The 18,496-nt window shown below is 37.1% G+C and overlaps 1 protein-coding gene across 1 annotated transcript in view; it reads right to left on the bottom strand.

The window, feature by feature from the left end:
* Positions 1–459: 459 nt before the first annotated feature.
* Positions 460–18,496, bottom strand: part of RERG (RAS like estrogen regulated growth inhibitor) — a 188,323-nt gene continuing 170,286 nt past the window's right edge. Inside the window, exons 2-4 of the mRNA XM_007944458.2 lie at positions 13,509–13,565; positions 2,302–2,375; positions 460–867 (exon numbers count right to left, since the gene is read on the bottom strand). Of these exons, the coding sequence (XP_007942649.1) occupies positions 460–867; positions 2,302–2,375; positions 13,509–13,565 (539 nt within the window). The remainder of the gene's footprint in view (positions 868–2,301; positions 2,376–13,508; positions 13,566–18,496) is intronic.

The following is an 18,496-nucleotide window of genomic DNA, read 5'->3' as shown; positions in this document are numbered from 1 at the left end:
AAGTCAGAAGACCTTCACTTCAGATAAGAACTGGTGCTCTATTTCCTGCTGCAGTAACTGAGTTACTCTCTGATTTTTAGAGTTACTCTCTGATTTTTAAGGGTAATCATTCGTAGTGTTTGATGAGAAATGAAATTTAAGAATGTCTTTTAAAGGACTTCAACTTAAGCAAGGTGATGATGCCTAAACATAGCTTAATATGAACTCAACTATTCAAAAATTGCGTATTCAAACTGCATTAAAGTACATCTATACCTCTATTTAAGCAGGAAAGAGGGAGATATTGCAAAAAACACTCTGAAACCTCCCATTTCATGGGTGGCTAGGAACAGTGGGAAACCCAGACGTTTCGCAAAGTCAAAATAAGGAATGAAGTGTTTTATTTTTGGAAGGAAAGAAATGAGAGTGTTTCCCATTACCTGACCCGCCTCAGTGGGATCTCCACAGGGACAAAGCTGCCTAACTACTGATTTTGGTGAGCATCTTGTTAATGGCCTGCTTGACATGTGTGGTAGAGCTGCGACGCCTTGTCTTGCCCTGGGCCATCCTCCGGCGACGCACCTCCCGGCACAGCTCGTGGAATATCTCAGTGATGTTTCCTTCTCCGGTGCATGCAGAACACTCATAAAAAGCACAGGCCAACTCTGTGGCCAGCTTTTCCCCTTCTTCTGTACTAACCTGTCGGGAGTGGTCCAAGTCTGCCTTGTTCCCAACCAATATAAGAGTCACATTCTTGGGCTTTTTGATCTCATCCAGGATATTCTTAAGTGGCAACACTTCCTCAAAACTTCCTCGGTCAGTAATGTCATAGACCAGCACAAAGCCTTCCCCCCATCGCATGTGTCCTTCTCTCTGAATGGTGTCTTCCTGTGAGCAAAGAAAGAGCAGGTGGGAAACCTGAAAGTAATTGTAATGTGTAGATGCTGCTATTGTTAATCGTGATTCCTTAATTACTTTTCTTTATATTCAGTGTAGTGGTTAGCTGAAATCAAACCCGTGGCACCTAACAACAACATATTCATTACATTAAAATTACTTGGTAGTCTATCTGTACAGCTTACTTTCTCAATCAGTTTGGAATGCAAGCATTGTTTACTCATACCAAGATATTTCAGGCAACTAACTTTAATTCATAGACTTCTGCTGTTTTTTCTTGCCAAATTGTTAAATCTGATCACAGCCTCTATAAAGAAACAAACTACTGAACATACTGCCCCAGACTTTTAATCACAACTAATAATTTGGCAAATTGGTACTAGACAGTTATTAACCTACCCTTTAGGGATGAAAATTAGCCACAGCTCAGTGATATTTTTTTTCTTTAATCTTCTCTTTATTCACAAGATAGACAATTAACCACCAGGGGTTGTATTAACAGCAAATAATTTAAATAATTTTATATAGAGAGTCAAATGTGAAAGAGGGTTGTTGTTTTTCCCCTCTACTTAATGACACTCATTTAAAGTGATTCTCAAAGGAAGTGATCATTCTTTCCTATGAAGGAGCATGTGCGAGGTGGAAAAGTATACAATTAGTTAGTTGTAAGACATTTCTTGGATTAAATATTTTAATTCTTATAGGAGTCCTATGTCACTGATAAAGTACCATGGAAAATTCAGCCTCCTGTCATTCATTCCAGTCATCATTCCTATCTTTGGGGATTAAACTGATCTAGGATATGAATGAGTTACAATGTCAGAACTGACTGAGTTCAAACCAAGTTTATAGAAGTTTTTTTTTGTTGTTAAAAAAATACTTGTTAATAACATGATTCAGACTTTCAATAGGGTGTTTGTTGGTGAGATTATTATTATAAAATTGATTCCTAGAAAAAGTAGTCTGAAGAAACAAACACCAGAGCCTTAGTATTTGACTTACTCTATAATTTTTCACTGTTATACTGATCATTTTCTATTTTTGATATGAATCTTTAAGAGAAAAAGATGTAGTATAATTCATGTTAGAATAGTAAAGGTTCTAAGAATTAGTAAAGATACCTGTTTATCTGAGCATTTCCAAAACCCATTTGAGATCGAATACCTATTAACGTCTCATGAAACATAAGCGTTATCTCTTGGACAACATCACATAACTATTACGGTATTTCCAAAATCTCCTTATTGACACAGGATGCATATAAAGCTATAGATACATTAACAAATAAAATGGCTAGAAAATTAGAGAAAAAAGTCTTTAGGTATCATAGTATAAAAGTTAATTGAAGGAAAGTGTCTTAATTTTGTTCATATTATATATGACTCATTTGATCCATAAAATAGTTTAGTTGAAGTCTTTATTCACCTGTCCAGCAGTATCTAGTATCTCCATGGAAACAACTTCATCATCAATGGTTGCTTGGTGTCTGTAGGTTGACTCTGTCAAAATGAGGAAAAAATGAGGAAAAAGAGAAGAATGTAAATAAGCATGAGTTAATTTTATTCTTAATACGTCTATTTTATAGCAGACAAGAGTACACAGTCTAGGAAAGAAAGGATGAATGTGTAGAAATGCGGCATTTTTGTATTCTCTCAGCTCCTGGAAGCAACAAATTCTAATTTGACTTTCAGGGCACAGCAGGGGAGGTTTAGGTATCTTTTTTCTTCTCAGTCATTTCCTCTTAAGACTCAATTTTCTTCTCCTGTGAGGCCAGCTTGCGTGAGGCCAGCTTGCTGGTGGTGCTCTCTTCCTTCTAAAATAAGGCCTTTATATATTCTGCCTCTATGCTCCTAAAATATATATACACACACACGGTTTCTGGAAATCACTCTTAATTCCTATTGATGCAAGATGGTAATTTCCTTCTAGACCTCAACACTGGAAATAAAAAACTGAGACCCTCTGTGTGCCAGAAGGTCGATGGATCCCAATGTTGGTGAGAACAGTAACTCAAAGTAGAGGAGGGCTGGGCAGCATAGAGGAAATAGTTCTCTTGCGCAGATTGCATCTTCAAGGTACACAGATGGCAGGATCTTAGTACCAGCCAGACATTTAATATCAGACAGGTCCCTAAGCCCTGCTATGGTGAGAAATCAGTAGGTGCCGGGAGGCCTGAGTGTGCCCCTAACCACATGAAATACACACCAGCAGTTAAAACTTTCAGCTGGTGGTGCTGTGGTTAAGGTAATAGACTGCTAACCAAAAGATTCACAGTTTGAGCCCACCAGCTGCCCCATGGGAGAAAGATGAGGCAGTCTCCTCTAAAGATTTACAGCCTTAGAAACCCTATAGGGGTCGCTATGAGTTGGAATCAATTTGATGGCAGTGGGTTTGGTGCTGTTTTATGTGGAAACTAGAACAGCTGAAATAAAGAGCTCAATTAATGACTGAATGATGAAGTTCACATTGAGGATATCACTTATATGTGCCTTCTTAGGTCCTTGAAGGTATTAGTAACTTACAAGAAATAATGAAGAACAAAACTAGACCTTATATTGTCTCTTAGTAGTATAAGGAGAGGAGAAATTACATAGACAGTATAAATATTTGAGATTGTCTCTAAGATTTTCCTTGTAATGGCCCAGTCTTACAGATATAAAGAACTCACAGGACCTGTAAGAAAAAAAGTTCCCTGTAACACCTTATTATGATAGTTTAGGTGTGGATCTAGAGAAAAATCTGTCTTGGAAGGTATGTGGCCAGAATGCTCCTTTAAGGATGGTAAGACTTTGGCTCATGTACTTTGGACATGTTATCTGAAGAGACCAGTCCCTGGAGAAGGACATCCTATTAAAGTAGAGGGTGAGCAAAAAAAAAAAGGAAGACCTTCAATGAGATTGATTGACACAAGTGGCAGCAACAATGGGCTTGAACATGGCACAGACCCAGAGAATGGTTTGTTCCATTGTTTAGGATTGCTATGACTATGAGTCAGAACTGACTCAATGGTACCTAACTACTAGATAACTACTAGAATAGGATAGGGGGGAAAAAAGTCTACAAAGAGAAAAGACAAAAATTAATATTGCACCTGTCTTTCATGAAACTAGATTGAAGATGTCCATGGAGTGAAACAAAGCAACAAAAATCACATGAAAAGCAATTCAGAAAGATAATATCAGTTTATTTGAGTGGAGGTGGAAAAAAAAACCAGAGGCAGTTTTGATTTTGAGTAAGCTAGATATTCAACTCATCAACTCAAACAGGGGAAAACAGCAGAAAAAAAACAAACTTACTGGTGTCAGGTTGGACCCAACTCATAGTGACCCCTCCTCATAGTGACCCCTCCTTGGGTTTCCAAGGCAGTATCACTACAGAAGTACATTACCCAACCTTCCTTCTGAGGAGCGGCTGGTGGGTTTCAACCGCCAGCCTTTTCGTTAGCAGTCACATGCCTTAGGCACTAGGCCACCAGAGATATCAAACCCTGAGATTCTGTGTGGGAGGTAAGGTATGGGCAGATCAGTGCAACAAGAAATGCAAAAGTAAACTAGATCAATAGCTGTTAAATCAATTGAAGTGTTTTTTTCTCACCTTAAAAGCAGCTGTGCCCAGATAGCTTGACAGGAGATTTCTACTGAACATTTAAACAAGTTGTCTTAGAAAAAGTTGATCCCAACTCATAGCAACCCTTCCTGGGGTTTCCCCAAGTCTACCTTCCATGAACTGCCAGCCTTCTAGTTATCAGTCAAATGCCTTAGGCACTATACCACAAGCTCTCAAATTTCTATATGAGGTGTTATGTTGACACCAGTAAGTGGTTAGTAGTACAAGAATAATGAGAACAAGAAAAATTCTCTTTTGATTTTAAATACAGATTCAACAATTCTAAATAAAATATCCAGTTGAATCCAAAAATACATGGAAAGGAAATCATAGAAACTTTAGAATACATGGAAAGGAAATCATAGAAACTTTAGACTTCAAAGTCAAGAACAACAACAAATATGTGCTCAACATAATAAAGTATAAGCCAATGCAATAAAGTAGGAATAAGAGATAGAAAAGGAACTTTAACAGGTTATGGATTTTATTATGGATTTTAAGGTCATTATGGCCTCGGGCCTAAGGCAGTTGCCTGCCAAGCGCAAGGCTGGGCAATCTACTTCCACTTCCATAGTGATACTGTCTCAGAAACCCAAGGAGGGGTCGCAATGAGTCTCGGGTCCGGTTCGACTTGACAGCACATTACAAACATTCTTTTTTGCCTTAGGCACACAAAAACATTCTATAGCAGCAAAAGCCACCTAGGAAATGTAATAGGAGTTGTTTGTTTTTATGTATCTAGGAAGTAAAGTGAAAAAAAGAAACAAACTATTCACAAAGATTTGAATAAACAAATTATCAAAGGGATCAGTAACAAGTTATTAAGTTACTTTTGAGGAACTCAACAAACTTACCTAAAGTGATATAACACTACTCCAAACAGTATTGTATTTTACTTGGAAGCAGCAGTCAAGAAACCCGATGATTTGCATTGGGCAAATCTGTTGCAAAAGACCTCTTTAAAGTATTTTAAAGTATTAAAAAGCAAAGATATCCACTTTGAGGACTAAAGTGCACCAGACCCAAGCCATGGTATATCTTATTTATCGCCTACTATGAAAGCTGTATGATGAAAAAAGTACTGAGGCTGGTGAGTCGTCTTCTCATGTGCTTTGGACATGTTATCAGGAGGGACCAGTCCCTGGGGGAGGATACCATGCTTCATACCTTGCTTCTAAAGTAGAAGTCAGTGAAAAAAAAGGAAAACCCTCAATGAGATGGATTGACACAGTGGCTGAAACTATGGCTCAAGCATAGCAGCTACTGTGAGGAGACTTAAGACTGGGCAGTGTTTTTTTTTTTTTTTTTGTAAAAATGGACTCAGTGGCATTGAATAACCTCAAACAGTTTTGCTTTAATATAAGCATGGCGTCACCAAGGCTTAAATAAAAATAGAACTTGGCATATGGCTGAGTTGACACCACAAACTAGTGGGGGAAGGACTAGTTAGTGGGGGAAGGAGGAGAGTGGTCAATAGATTTCTGTGTAATATGGAATAACTCTCAGCAAGAAATCAATTAATATATAAAATAAAAAAAGGAACATTTGCAAATTAAATGAGGATGGGGAAACAGAATATAATAAAAAAGATGCCAAAAGGAAATTTAGGAAATTTTTTAGGAAATTTGCATAACAGGAAGCTCAAATACCTAAGAAGTTTACGTAAAATGATGTTCTACCTGGCTATTAACCAGAGAAAAGCTTCTGAGATGATTTTACAACCCTCTGGTTGGTAAAAATTAGATATTGTAATACTTAAATTAGATATTATAATACTTAACTAGGATATATGAAGTATTCTTATACCACCTTATACCACCAAAGGGAATGTTGAGGGCATCTCAAGAGTCTTAAAGGTATGTACATCCTAAGATCCAGGCATCTGCCTCTCAGGGATAATAGTGCAGAATAACTTGGCCCAGGTCATTAATAACAGTGATGCTTGGACAGACAACATCAATTCCTGGGCTCCATTCCAGACCTACTCAGGGTAAGACCAAAGCAATCTGTATTTTGAGAACCACTAATTCAAAGGAATGTTTATCCCCCTGGTGTTCATTACTAGGAGGAGAAACAGGTTTCTTGTGGGATACTAAGAAATTCTATACATAAAACTATGATTATACATAGCACCATGTATGGGATCTTAAAAATCAAAGATCGAGTTTTAAAAACTAGAAATAGATCTGTAACATAACATGGCCATAACTTTAGAATATACACTTATTATTTGAATAAGTATTCTAAATGTTTGTATTCTAACTCATTTATTTTATGAAATATGTATTACTATTAGCTCCATTTACAAGAGGAAGATGAGGCACAGCAAGATTGATTAACTTGTCCAAAGCCACATGGATGCTAAGTAGTAGAGAGTAGTAGAGGGGAGATTTATGGATGCTAAGTAGTAGAGAGTAGTAGAGGGGAGATTTGAACCCAGGCAGATTGCTTGGCTGCTCAGGCTTTTATTTAAACAGTATGTTAAGTATCAAAGATCTATGGGAAAGAGAAGGGCAGTGGGTATCAGAATAGGAAAACAAAGTGAAACAATATAAAAGCTACACACATACCAGTAATGACATGGTGCCATGAACAGACTAGTACAATTAACTCAATTCTCTACCTGTCTAAAATACCTGTATCACTAACCAAATAAACTTGGAGGTTTTTGTCCTGTGGGGTAACCTGTAAGCCAGTGCATTTTTTTTTTCCCCTATATATTCAACCATTGATCCAACTCATATCTGACTTCATTTCTTCTTATCACTATTTTACAGTCCTTTTTGACTAAGATTTGAATATAAAATCTCCTATTCAAATTCAAGGAGCCCTGGTGGCTCAATGGTTAAGCACTAGAAAGGTCAGCAGTTTGAACCCACTAGTTGCTCCGCAGGAGAAAGATTAAAGATTAACCAAGTAGCATAACCTAGCCCTTTATGTGCTATAGACCTTATATAATGATAATTCCCACAAGACACTGCTGATGTATTTCCTGAAAGATGATATCAAAATGAAATTATTTTCAATATATTTGACATTGTTCCCAATTCTTAGAATATGTAATCCATACAAATCCATACACATACATGGTATATGCAGTGATTCTAGAACATCACATTCTTCTACAATTTTATGTTAAATGGGAGTTTACTGTTTTGTGTGATTTACAGCACTACTCATCTTTTTTATCTTCAATGCTCCAACTTGAGCGAGCAGTCCTAGACAGAACCACACATGCTACAAATCCATGCCCTCTGTGTTTCTCTAATGTCCTTTGGTGCTGCCTTCCCTTTTAAAAGACTAGCACTAGCCCTGGAGCCTGGAAAACAGGACTCTGGGCTCTGTTCCATCTCTTTGTGCACTGAAAGTTGCCTGAGAGACAGACATTTTTCTTTGTTCCTTCCATAATAAATAATAATAAATAAGATATGTATTTCAACCACAGAAGGCCACAGTAGGGGGTAGGGGCACTATAATGAAATGTATGAAGTTGTGCAATTCTTGGCTATTTGCTATTTGTTAACTGAGACCAAAAGGATGAAATGCAGGAAATGAGAGAATGTCTGCCATAGACAAGGCAGCGGGTGGCAGCAGTGATTTCATCTAAGCTGAATATTGGTTTCATGCCATTTCAAGGATTCTTCTTTAAGCCTCTTCTCTCATTAGGAACTTGTTTTTTCTACATGTAAAGAGTGCAAGTAAAAAGGTTGTATGTCTATTTGTCAAGTTTTACAAAGATACTTCTACTATTCATTTTAAAAAGGAGCTCTGGTGGCATAGGGCCTCAGGCATTTGAATGAGAATGATAACCATTCAAACTCAACAGCCACTCCTCGGAAGGAAGACTGGGCAATCTACTTCTGTAAAGATTTACTGCCTCAGAAACCCAAACTTGGTTGCTATGAATTGACTTGATGGCAGTGAGTTTGATTTTATTCATTTTAAAAGGAGCTCTAGTAGTGCAGTGGTCAAAACATTTGACTGTGAGACTATGAGGTAGTATGCTTCTGTAAAGATTTATAGCCTCAGAAACTATACATGGCAGTTCAACTCTGCCCTATAGGGTTGCTAGGAATCAGAATCAACACAGTGACAATGGGTGGCTGTGGATCCATTTTAAAATAGGAAATGTGTGTACTTTTCATTTTGTTCGTACTAAAATTTTGTTCGTACTAAAAGAACGATAACTTTGAGTCTATATTTTGAAGGATAGGGAGATACTTACTCTCATTGTATCAGTTTCAAGAGGGAATTAGGCACATAATAATTTCTATTTAGGATAGACACTTGGACAGTGCAGTGACAACAGCCATTAGTCATGGTGATCTATCTGGAGTGGAGAAATTGCATTGACTTGAATTATGGTGCTGGTCTAACAACAAACTAGCTGTACAAACTAGTAAATTCATGTCTCTGTCAAATGAAGTCCTTAGCAGTTCTGATATAAAATAGTTCTGTGTATTGGTTAAACATTTCCACTTTAGTATCCAGTTGACAGAATTTGGTTATATGAACTTTTCCTTGCAGAGAAAGCTGTAATTCTATAATGCAGGCAGAACTAATCACATCAAAGCACCAGGCATTTTATACAATGGGCTTCATGTTCCACTTCTCATTTCTGTCTTAGCCATAATGTTAGAGCTCTGTCAGCACTCAACGACCACGCCACACACCAGGGTACCCAACAGAAGATTTTATTAAAGAGGCGAAAGGGCGCCTGCACTGAGGAAGGACAGAAGAAGAGAGAGAGGAAGAGGGTGGTCTTATATAGACCTGGGGTTAGGAGGTTGTACATCAGAGCTGGGGGAAGAGGTCTTAACCTATCAGAGGCTATGTTGCCTTTTAAAATACGCGCCTTGCAGGAAGCTCAGTTTCGACTTCCTTTAACTGACTTATGACCTTGGGCAGGGCATCAGGGAATGAAGAAGAACCCAGAAGAGCCATGCAAGATGGTGTGGCATATCTCTAACACATAATCCATTCAAACAGAATTTAGTGCCTCGCCTCTTAATTAAATGCCAAAATGAAGTCTCTCTCTTCCTCTCAATCTTCCTCTCAAATCCACACACATTGATTGATCAACATTGTTTTAGTTGTTATTGAGTGAATTCTGACAATTCTGACTTATGGAGACCTCGTGTGTCAGAATAGGACTATGTTCTATTGCATTTTCAATGGCTTATTATTTTAGATTGCCAGGTTTTCTTCTGATGTGCTTTTGGGTGGACTTGAACCTGAAAACTTCCAGTTAATATTTGCACTACCTGAGGACTCCCTGATCAACATTAAACCCATTGCTAACCCATTGCTGTCTTCATAAGGATAGACTAGAACTGCCCCACTAAAGTTTTCAAGGCTTTAATCTTTATGGAAACAGACACCCAAATCTTTTTCTTGGAGTGTCTGGTGGTTTCAAACCACTGACCTTTTGGTTAGCATCCATGCCCTTAACTTCTGCACCATCAGAGCTCCTTCTGATCAACATATCAGAGCGTAAGGAGCGTAAGATGAGACTCTCTGAGATACGGATTTAGCTTTTGGTTGATCTATTCAGAACATAGATCTCCTACACCTGTGCTGACCAAAGATTTCTTTGGTCCATAGTGAAATGATAAAAATTTAAATTAGTAAAATTTGGGTGTGAGAAAAAAAAACTATGAAATGTAACTCTTTGGCAATCTTTTACCTGTAGTGGCAAGTATTTTCTTCATAAAGTTATTGCGGAGCAATAAATGTTCCAGATATGTTAAGACTCTCATTTTCTTCAGCTTCTTATATTCTGTTACAGGTTTAAAAAGGTGCCCCATGTTTCTGGGGAAAGACAAATCTTTGCAAATATGCCACTTTTCCTTTAAATCTTGAGATTTTTAAACTAAGCTAACTATGGTGCAGTAGTTAAAGCATTTAGCTCCTACCAAAGGGTATATGGTTCAAAATCCACCAGCTGCTCCATGCTAGCTACTAGCTAGATAGAAAGTAGAGACAGTCTGCTTCCATAAACATTTACAGCCTTGGAAGAAAGACCCGGTAACCTACTTTTGAAAATCAGCCATTGTAAACCACTTGTACTCTTACATATGTGGGTTGCCATGAGTTGGGACTGACTCCATGGCAACTGGTTTGGTAAAGGATCCTGCCTTCTCTTTAATAGTATGAAAGTATGAAATTAAGCCCTAAGCCCAAGAAATGCTGATCCCTCTTGGATAAAATGGACTGGGAATTCCACTCAGTTAAATACACACAAGCACCCACAAATGTGGATTCCAGTGTAAGAGTTAATGATACCTTCACCTGGGAATGAGTCATACATACATAATGCTCCTGATCTCACGAAGTCTGATGAAGCTTATGTTGCTTAGCAGCTGCAATCCTTTTTTGAGCAATAGAGTACAAGGTCATTCAAGTTTCACTATTCTTAGTGAAGGAAGATAACTACAGATAACTGATACAGGCAGATTTCTATTAATAGCAGTTATGTTTTAGAGGAATAAAACAAAGTAATATGTTTCACCTATGACTAATTATTAAATTAAAATAGTAACTTTTAGTTACTGGAATGTATTCAGAGAGCTAAAAAATTTTATGAGAGAATTTTTACTCAGCTTCATCTTTACTTGAGATATTAACTAAAATTAATCTTTTTATACTGAACTCTCATCAAAATGAGTAAGATTCTCAGGAGCCATATCTTTTATAAAGCGGGAGAAGCGATACACCTGGATCTAAAAATGTATATTTGCTTTTAAAATCATTATACTAATCAAATTTAAATTTGTTACATTAAATATATCTTTCAAAAATAAAAAGTAGTATGGGTGGAGACATACTATTCTAGATTATTAAACATTGTATAGCTTAATACAGTTTTAGTGCAATTCCAATCAAAATCCCAGTGAGAAAATCCTAGTGAGATTTTGAGATTTAGATTTTTTTCTTTTCACATTATGCCAGAATTGGTTTCTAAAATTTACCCTGAAGAATAAACTGGAGAATAATGAAGGAAAACTTTCTCCACTGGGTTTCAAAGTGTTCTATAGATCATTTAATTATCCAACTGTGTTGTGATGTTGGATATGAAAAATACAGCATTGGAAGTAACAGGGAAAGGTAGGAACCTAGGAACTATTTAAGAATATTGGTCAACATTTTTTTTTGGGGGGGGGGGGAACAAAGCTGGATCTTTGCTCTGTCCTTTTCACTGAAATCACTCTCAATCCCCTCCTGTGCAGCAATCCCTCACAGCACACAGAACTTAACATTACCTGACATTTTTCTTTACTAGACTGCAAGCTCCCAAAAAATGCAGACATCCAAAGCAATCTTATAAATGGTTTTCAATATTTTTTGAATGAATGAATAAAAGGGAACAAAGGAAATAAAAGGGAACAAAGGAAAAATATGTAACCTGGGAGTGATAACAAAAACCAACTGGGGGGGCTAGTTTTTGCCCATTCCACTATTCTAAGTCCAGCTCAGCCTGGGGACCTATGCTGGGTAATGAAAAGATTTCTCTCTTTTCTGGGCTTTCAAAGTTGCCCTTTACAAAACCAAAACCAGTTGGGACTCAGAGAAACCACAAAAACTCAAAGGCTCAATTAATTCAGAGTAGAGTTAAGGCTCAATCTTATCTATTAAGAGCTGTGTCTTGAAATGTGAAAAAAGTAAATGAATGCTTCTTATATCAACACTTCCTATACCAACATTAGTCTTTCAAGATTCAGCTAGTGATTTTTATTTTACTGTTAGCACGACATTCTATCCTGTTTTTCAGATGAGACAACATCATATATTACCTATTACCTATTTCTTTGGCTAAAAATTGACTTGATTTCTTGATGTATGCATTAAAATTTTCCAAGATTGTAAGCAAGCACCCAACAATCAACAATACTGCCTAGTTGATTCTAACTCATGTTGTTGTTGTTAAGTGCCGTCGAGTCGTTTCCGACTCACAGCGACCCCATGCACAGCAGAACGAAACACTGCCCGATCCCGCGCCAGCCCCACAATCCCTGCTATACTTGAGCCCATCATCACAGCCACTGTATCAATCCATCCATCACAGCCACTGTATCAATCCATCTCCCTGAAGGCCTCCCCCTCTTTCGTCGACCCTCCACCCTACCAAGCATGACATCCTTCTCCAGGGAATGGTCCCTTCTTACAACATGACCAAAATAGGTGAGACGAAGTCTGGCCATTCTTGCTTCCAAGGAGCATTCTGGCTGCACTTCCTCCAGGATAGATCTGTTAGTTCTTCTAGCAGTCCATGGTACTTTCAGCATTCTCCGCCAGCACCACAACTTAAAAGCATCAACTCTTCTTTGGTCTTCCTTATTCATTGTCCAGCTCTCACATGCATATGAGGCGATTGGAAATATCGTGGCTTGTGTCAGGCGCACCTTAGTCCTCAATGAGATATCCTTACTCCTCAGCACTTGAGACAGTTCCTTCGCAGTTGAAGTTGACTTTCCCAATGCTACACGTCGTCTAATGTCCTGAACTGCTGCTTCCGTTGGCATCGATCGTAGAACCAAGCAACGTGAATTCCTTGACAACCTCAATCTTCTCTCCATTGATTGTGATGCTGCTCATTGGTCCAGTTGTGAGGATTTTTGTTTCTTTATGTTGAGATGAATAGCAAAGACACACTGTTTGGTACATTCTAACTCACAGCTACCCTATAATAGGGTAGAGTAGAACTTCCCTATAAGGCTTCTAAGGCTGTAATCTTTATGGAAGCAGACTGTCAGTCTCCCACAGAGTGGTTGGTGGGTTGAAACTGCTGACCTATTGGTTAGCAGTCAGGCCCTTTAACCACTGTGCCACCAGAGCTTGCAAGGTTCTAATCATAGACGATATGAAACACATCTCTAAACTCTTAGAGGGGGCTTCTTTGCATTATTCAATCAAGTATTTTCAAAATAGCTACAACAGGCTTAAAACAAGAAAATGCCATTCTGTCATTCTTCCTTTTGGGTAACAAGTTTTGATTGGCAATTAGGAGGAAACAAAATTTAACTTACCGAGGGTGGGATCATATTCCCAGATGAACCGTTTGGTCAGAAATCTCACCACAAGAGCTGTGGAAGAAAAGTAAAGTTTGAAACATGTTTGTTTTCTATTTCCTTTGTACTGGTGTATATACTCCCATGGGCATCACCCAATTAAGGTATTTGTCTTTATCAATTTCATATTGTGGCCTAAAAAATTACCACAATGTGAATATTCTCAAGTAATAAATTTTCAGCAAAACACTGAATTCAGATAAAAAGCATCATGATATAAAAAAGCATCACAGAATATGGGTCTATAGCTTGAACACTGTAATGCTTGGCAAAGATGCATTAGAAATGTGATAATTTATACCATAATGAAAAGAGTGGTTCATTAAGGCTCATCAAGACCCAAAAAACCCAGAGCCATTGAGTGGATTCCAACTCATCACATCTCTATGGGACAGAGTAGAACTGTCCCATAGGGTTTCTAAGCCTGTAAGCTCTTCAAAGGTGACACTATTTATTATGGGACTGTGCTGTTGTTGTTATGTGCCATCAATTTGGACCCGACTCATAGCAACCCCTCCCCTGGGTTTCCGAGGCAGTATCACTACGGAAGTAGATTGCCCAACCTTCCTTCTGAGCTATAGGACTGTGCTAAGCACTTTATCTTCATGGTCTCCTTCCATCCTCACTTCATCCCTACAACTGTTCTCATTTTTCATAGAAGGAAACTGAGGCTCTGAGAGGTAATTTAACTGGTATCACATAGTTAGTAGTCAAGTCACAATTTGAACTTAGTAAGTCTGTTTCCAAAGCCTGCAATTTATCCATTGTTTAAGGCTAGGCCATCTGGATAATATTGAACTGATGATGGAATAAAGGAAAAGAAGCACTAAAATCTGTAGAACATTTCCTTATGTGTCCATATAGTTGAAAACCCTGGTTTTTCATCAGTATTTTTTTTTTTTTTTGGAGGGGGGAGGCAAAGACCCTTGAGAAATGTGCATACACACAGTCTGACATACCATTTTGTCAGGCTCATGAGATGAGCCCTCTGAAGACACCCGATGGTCTCCCTGGGGTCCCATTGACCCAGCTGGGGAATGCTAATCATTTCTATTTTCACTGAAATGTCCTGTATATTGTAGTCTAAAGATATTCCGTGAAGAAATAAGACTAGTTAGTTGAAGGTTATTTCTAGTCTGCCCTTTGTCTATGGCCACTGTTTGGATCCAAAGAGGTATATTCCTCCTCCCAGAGTGTTTTATATATGAGAGGTGGCAGCAGAAATAGAAATGCAGAGAAATTTGTAAAATAGATCACAAACATGACTAACTCTGCTACTGGTGGCTTGAGACTAAAAGTGGTAATGTTCTAATTAGAGGTTGGATTTGTTGGATTTGAGCCAAAATATTTGCAGTGCCTGAAGTACCAAGGCCACTGACCCTGTAAAACTTCCCACAGTGAACACACTTGTGGTTTCTGTTCTACTCTCTTGAGACTTTTTAAATTAGTAATATTAGTACACGTAACTGCCTGAAGTAGTCAGACAGTTTCATCTTTGGTTTGAATTTGTTATTTTAACTCTAAAAACCATAACCTAGAAAAATTCATTTATTTAGAATCTTCATTGTTTTTTAAAGATAATTTAAGATTGAAGTTCCCCAATTCCAAAACTATTTAAGCTTTAATCATTTTTCAAAGAAATATTTCTAAAATGTGTTAGATAGCCCATTGCCTTTCGAAGTTGAGGATATGTAACTGTCTCATTTAAAAATTCTCTAGATCTTAGTTAAAATCCTTGATTAGTACCCTAAGTAGTTATGTGACAATACTCCTAGAAACTGTAGAATAGATTAGGCAAATATCCTCCCTCAAATACCAAAGCTGTTTCCTTTTGCTGTGGTCGCTGTGTCTACCTCTCATAACCCATCTGGATAATCCATACTAACAAGTCTATTAGAATTGTGTCTAATACGGGAGTTAATTCGTTCTGGGGTTAGGTTCTACATAGCTTATTCTATTAATATAAACATTATTCCTGGTGAGCCTTTAGAACAATAATCCAGGAGTCAGCAACATTGTCTCTGTTCCAGACAGCTGACCACATAAAATAACCTCCTTCCAGCTAGGCAGCATGGCTGCCTTAATCAATGAAATCAATTCTAACATTTAGGATGTTCTTTTCCAGCAGACACTCAAATTGTTATTTTTTCAAATGCATTAAAAAACATCAAAAACCACTTTGAAAGATTACATGTTAAATGTACATTCTTTCAAGATGTTTTTTACATTTCTCACATTTTTATAGAAAAGTCAAATCCATTTTCTACATTTTCAATAGTTTAAAGTTATTAGTCTAAAAAATAAAAATATTACATCTGTGGGAGTTCTTTCTATTAAAGGCTGTATTACTTAAACGACATTCACCAGTATACTAATGCAATTGTAATAACATTTAGTCCAAATTTTACTATGATTTCTTATAGAACGATTTTCATATAAACTATCTCATGTTTTTGCCCTCAAATGCTCCCTGACCTCATCAAACAAATATTTATCAAGCGTCTACTCTATACAAGGTACTTGGAATAATTTGACCAACAACTCAGATAAAGGTCTCTAACCTTATGGATCTCATATTTTAGTAGGAGACAGAAAGGAATAGTAAGCATAATAAGTATGTTAAAAGTGTAAGTGTTATGGAAAAAAAGAAGTAGAACAAGGTAAGGGATAGGGCATTGGGGGATGAGAGAATGACAGCTGTGATTTAAGAGAGGATGGCTTAACTCCAAGCCTCACTGAGAAGGTGGTATCTGGGAAAACATTTCAGGCAGAGAAAACACCCAGTTCAAAACCCTTAAGGCAGGAGTATGTACTTGGTTATGCTCAAGTAACATTAAGCAGGTCAGTTTGGCTAAAACAAAATGAGCAAGAGTGAGTACATTAGCAATGATGCACTCTACAAATATCATCAACTGAAATGCTTCTATTATTTATTTTTCCCTGACTACTTCATTTGAATGTACACTCCATGAGGCCATAGATTGTTTTTTTCATCAGTTTTCCAGTGTCTACAGTACTATATGCCATAGACTTGAGAAAAATATGCCAATCCATTTCACAGCTCACTCTTCAACAGTTAAATAATAACCGAGCATTGAGAAAATAAGCAGAAAAGTTAGAGAATTCACAGCACAGCCATGAGATCTTTCCATGTTTTTTCTTGAAAGGTTATATGAATATATAATCTGAAATGCCTTATTATAGCTATTGTATGGCATTACACAAATTATACTTCCAAACTTTATTAAAATGGTTACTACAAAAAAAGATTTAATTTTCTTTTAAAATTAAAAGGTGACATTGATAATCTTTACTTCCACCAGATGTCTGATTTAAGGTTTTTTTTTCCTTCAGAAATATTCAGGTTAGATATATCTGATTGGTTACAGTTAAACCTCTGTATTTGAATTCCGCCCCCCCCCCCCCACCATTTCCATTGCCTACAAAAACCACTTTCCACTAAACTAGCCAAATACGTTTCATGGTAATCTATACAGAACATTTTTCTCATTTTTTTTTTTCTAATTTATAACTTACTTGGATAATTCTTCATCATATGTGTTTCATTTTTGATATTACTGGCCTGGTAAGGATTGAAATTATTAATGAAAGCCAGTTTCTAAGAAAATGGAAAATTCTCTAAGCAGTATTTAATCAAAGGAAACACTTTTTAAAGTGACATCAATGTAATAATAATTCAATGGAAAAACATTCCACTTGTAAGAGCTAAAAGGCAAAGTTAATATTTAGAAATAGCATGATGATTTTAATGTAGCAGCTCTGGACTGGTTATGCAAAATAATAACATCATTAGCAAGGAGACGCAGATATCAGAATTGCCAGTTATAATGATCAGAATAATAGTTGTGCATTAAAAGTGATTAGATAATATCTGTATCATCAATTTTTCAAGGAATATTAATTGACACACATGAAATGCTTGCACTCTAAAAAAAATTAGACAAACTTGAGGCTCAGAAATTACAAACGTTACTTTTTATATTAAAAATAAAGTTTATAAATTCAATGGAAAACCAATTTGCTCTGTAAACTTTCACCCAAATCACAATTTTTAAAAACTCCCTTATATTTTTTTCACTTACACAATTCATGAAATAACCTGATTATCGATCATACAATTGTTTTGTTAGAAAAAAGAAAAAGCAGAAAGAACACCAGATGTTTACCTGTGCTTTACTATGTGAAGGCATTTAGCTCCTACCAACCTTACTTGCCAAAAATGAAGATAACTTGAAACACTTCCTGATGAAGGTCAAAGACCACAGCCTGATTATGAAGCTAATTAAAATCCCCACAACAGGAACAATAAACACCATCAGACAAATGGAGAACAAATAGAAATTGACAATGCTTCATTCTACTTCGATTAACAATTGACGTCCATGCAAGCAGCAGTAAAGAAATCAAAGGCTGAATTACAATGGGGAGATCTGTTGCAAAAATGTCTTTAAAGTTTTAAAAAGTAAAGATGTCACTTTGATGACTAAGGGGCACCTGACTCAACCCATGGTCTTTTCAGTAGCTTTATAAGCATGCAGGAGTGGGATTCTGAAAAAGGAAGACAGAAGAAGAACTGATAACATTTGATTTGTGGTGTTAGTGAAGAATGCTGATTATACCATGGACTGCCAGAAGAATGAACAAATCAGTGTTAGAAGAAATACAACCATTAATGTTTCTTAGAAGTCAGAATGGTGAGACTTCAACATGCTTACTTTAGACACATCATCAGGAAAGAGCAATCACTAGAAAAGGGCATCAGCATCATGTTTGGTAAAGTAGTGTTTCAGTGAAAACAAGGGAACCCTTCAATGAGATCAATGATAATGTGATGGCTCAGGACTGGGGCTCAGGACTGGATAACATTTCAATCTGAAGGTTGCTGTGAGTCCAAGCTGACTTATTGGCAACTAACAACCTGTGAT

This window comes from Orycteropus afer, unplaced genomic scaffold (genome assembly GCF_000298275.1).
Source record: "Orycteropus afer afer isolate SDZICR_OR568_19922 unplaced genomic scaffold, OryAfe1.0 scaffold00126, whole genome shotgun sequence".
Lineage (NCBI taxonomy): Eukaryota > Metazoa > Chordata > Mammalia > Tubulidentata > Orycteropodidae > Orycteropus > Orycteropus afer.
This window is presented reverse-complemented; position numbering and strand designations above follow the sequence as displayed.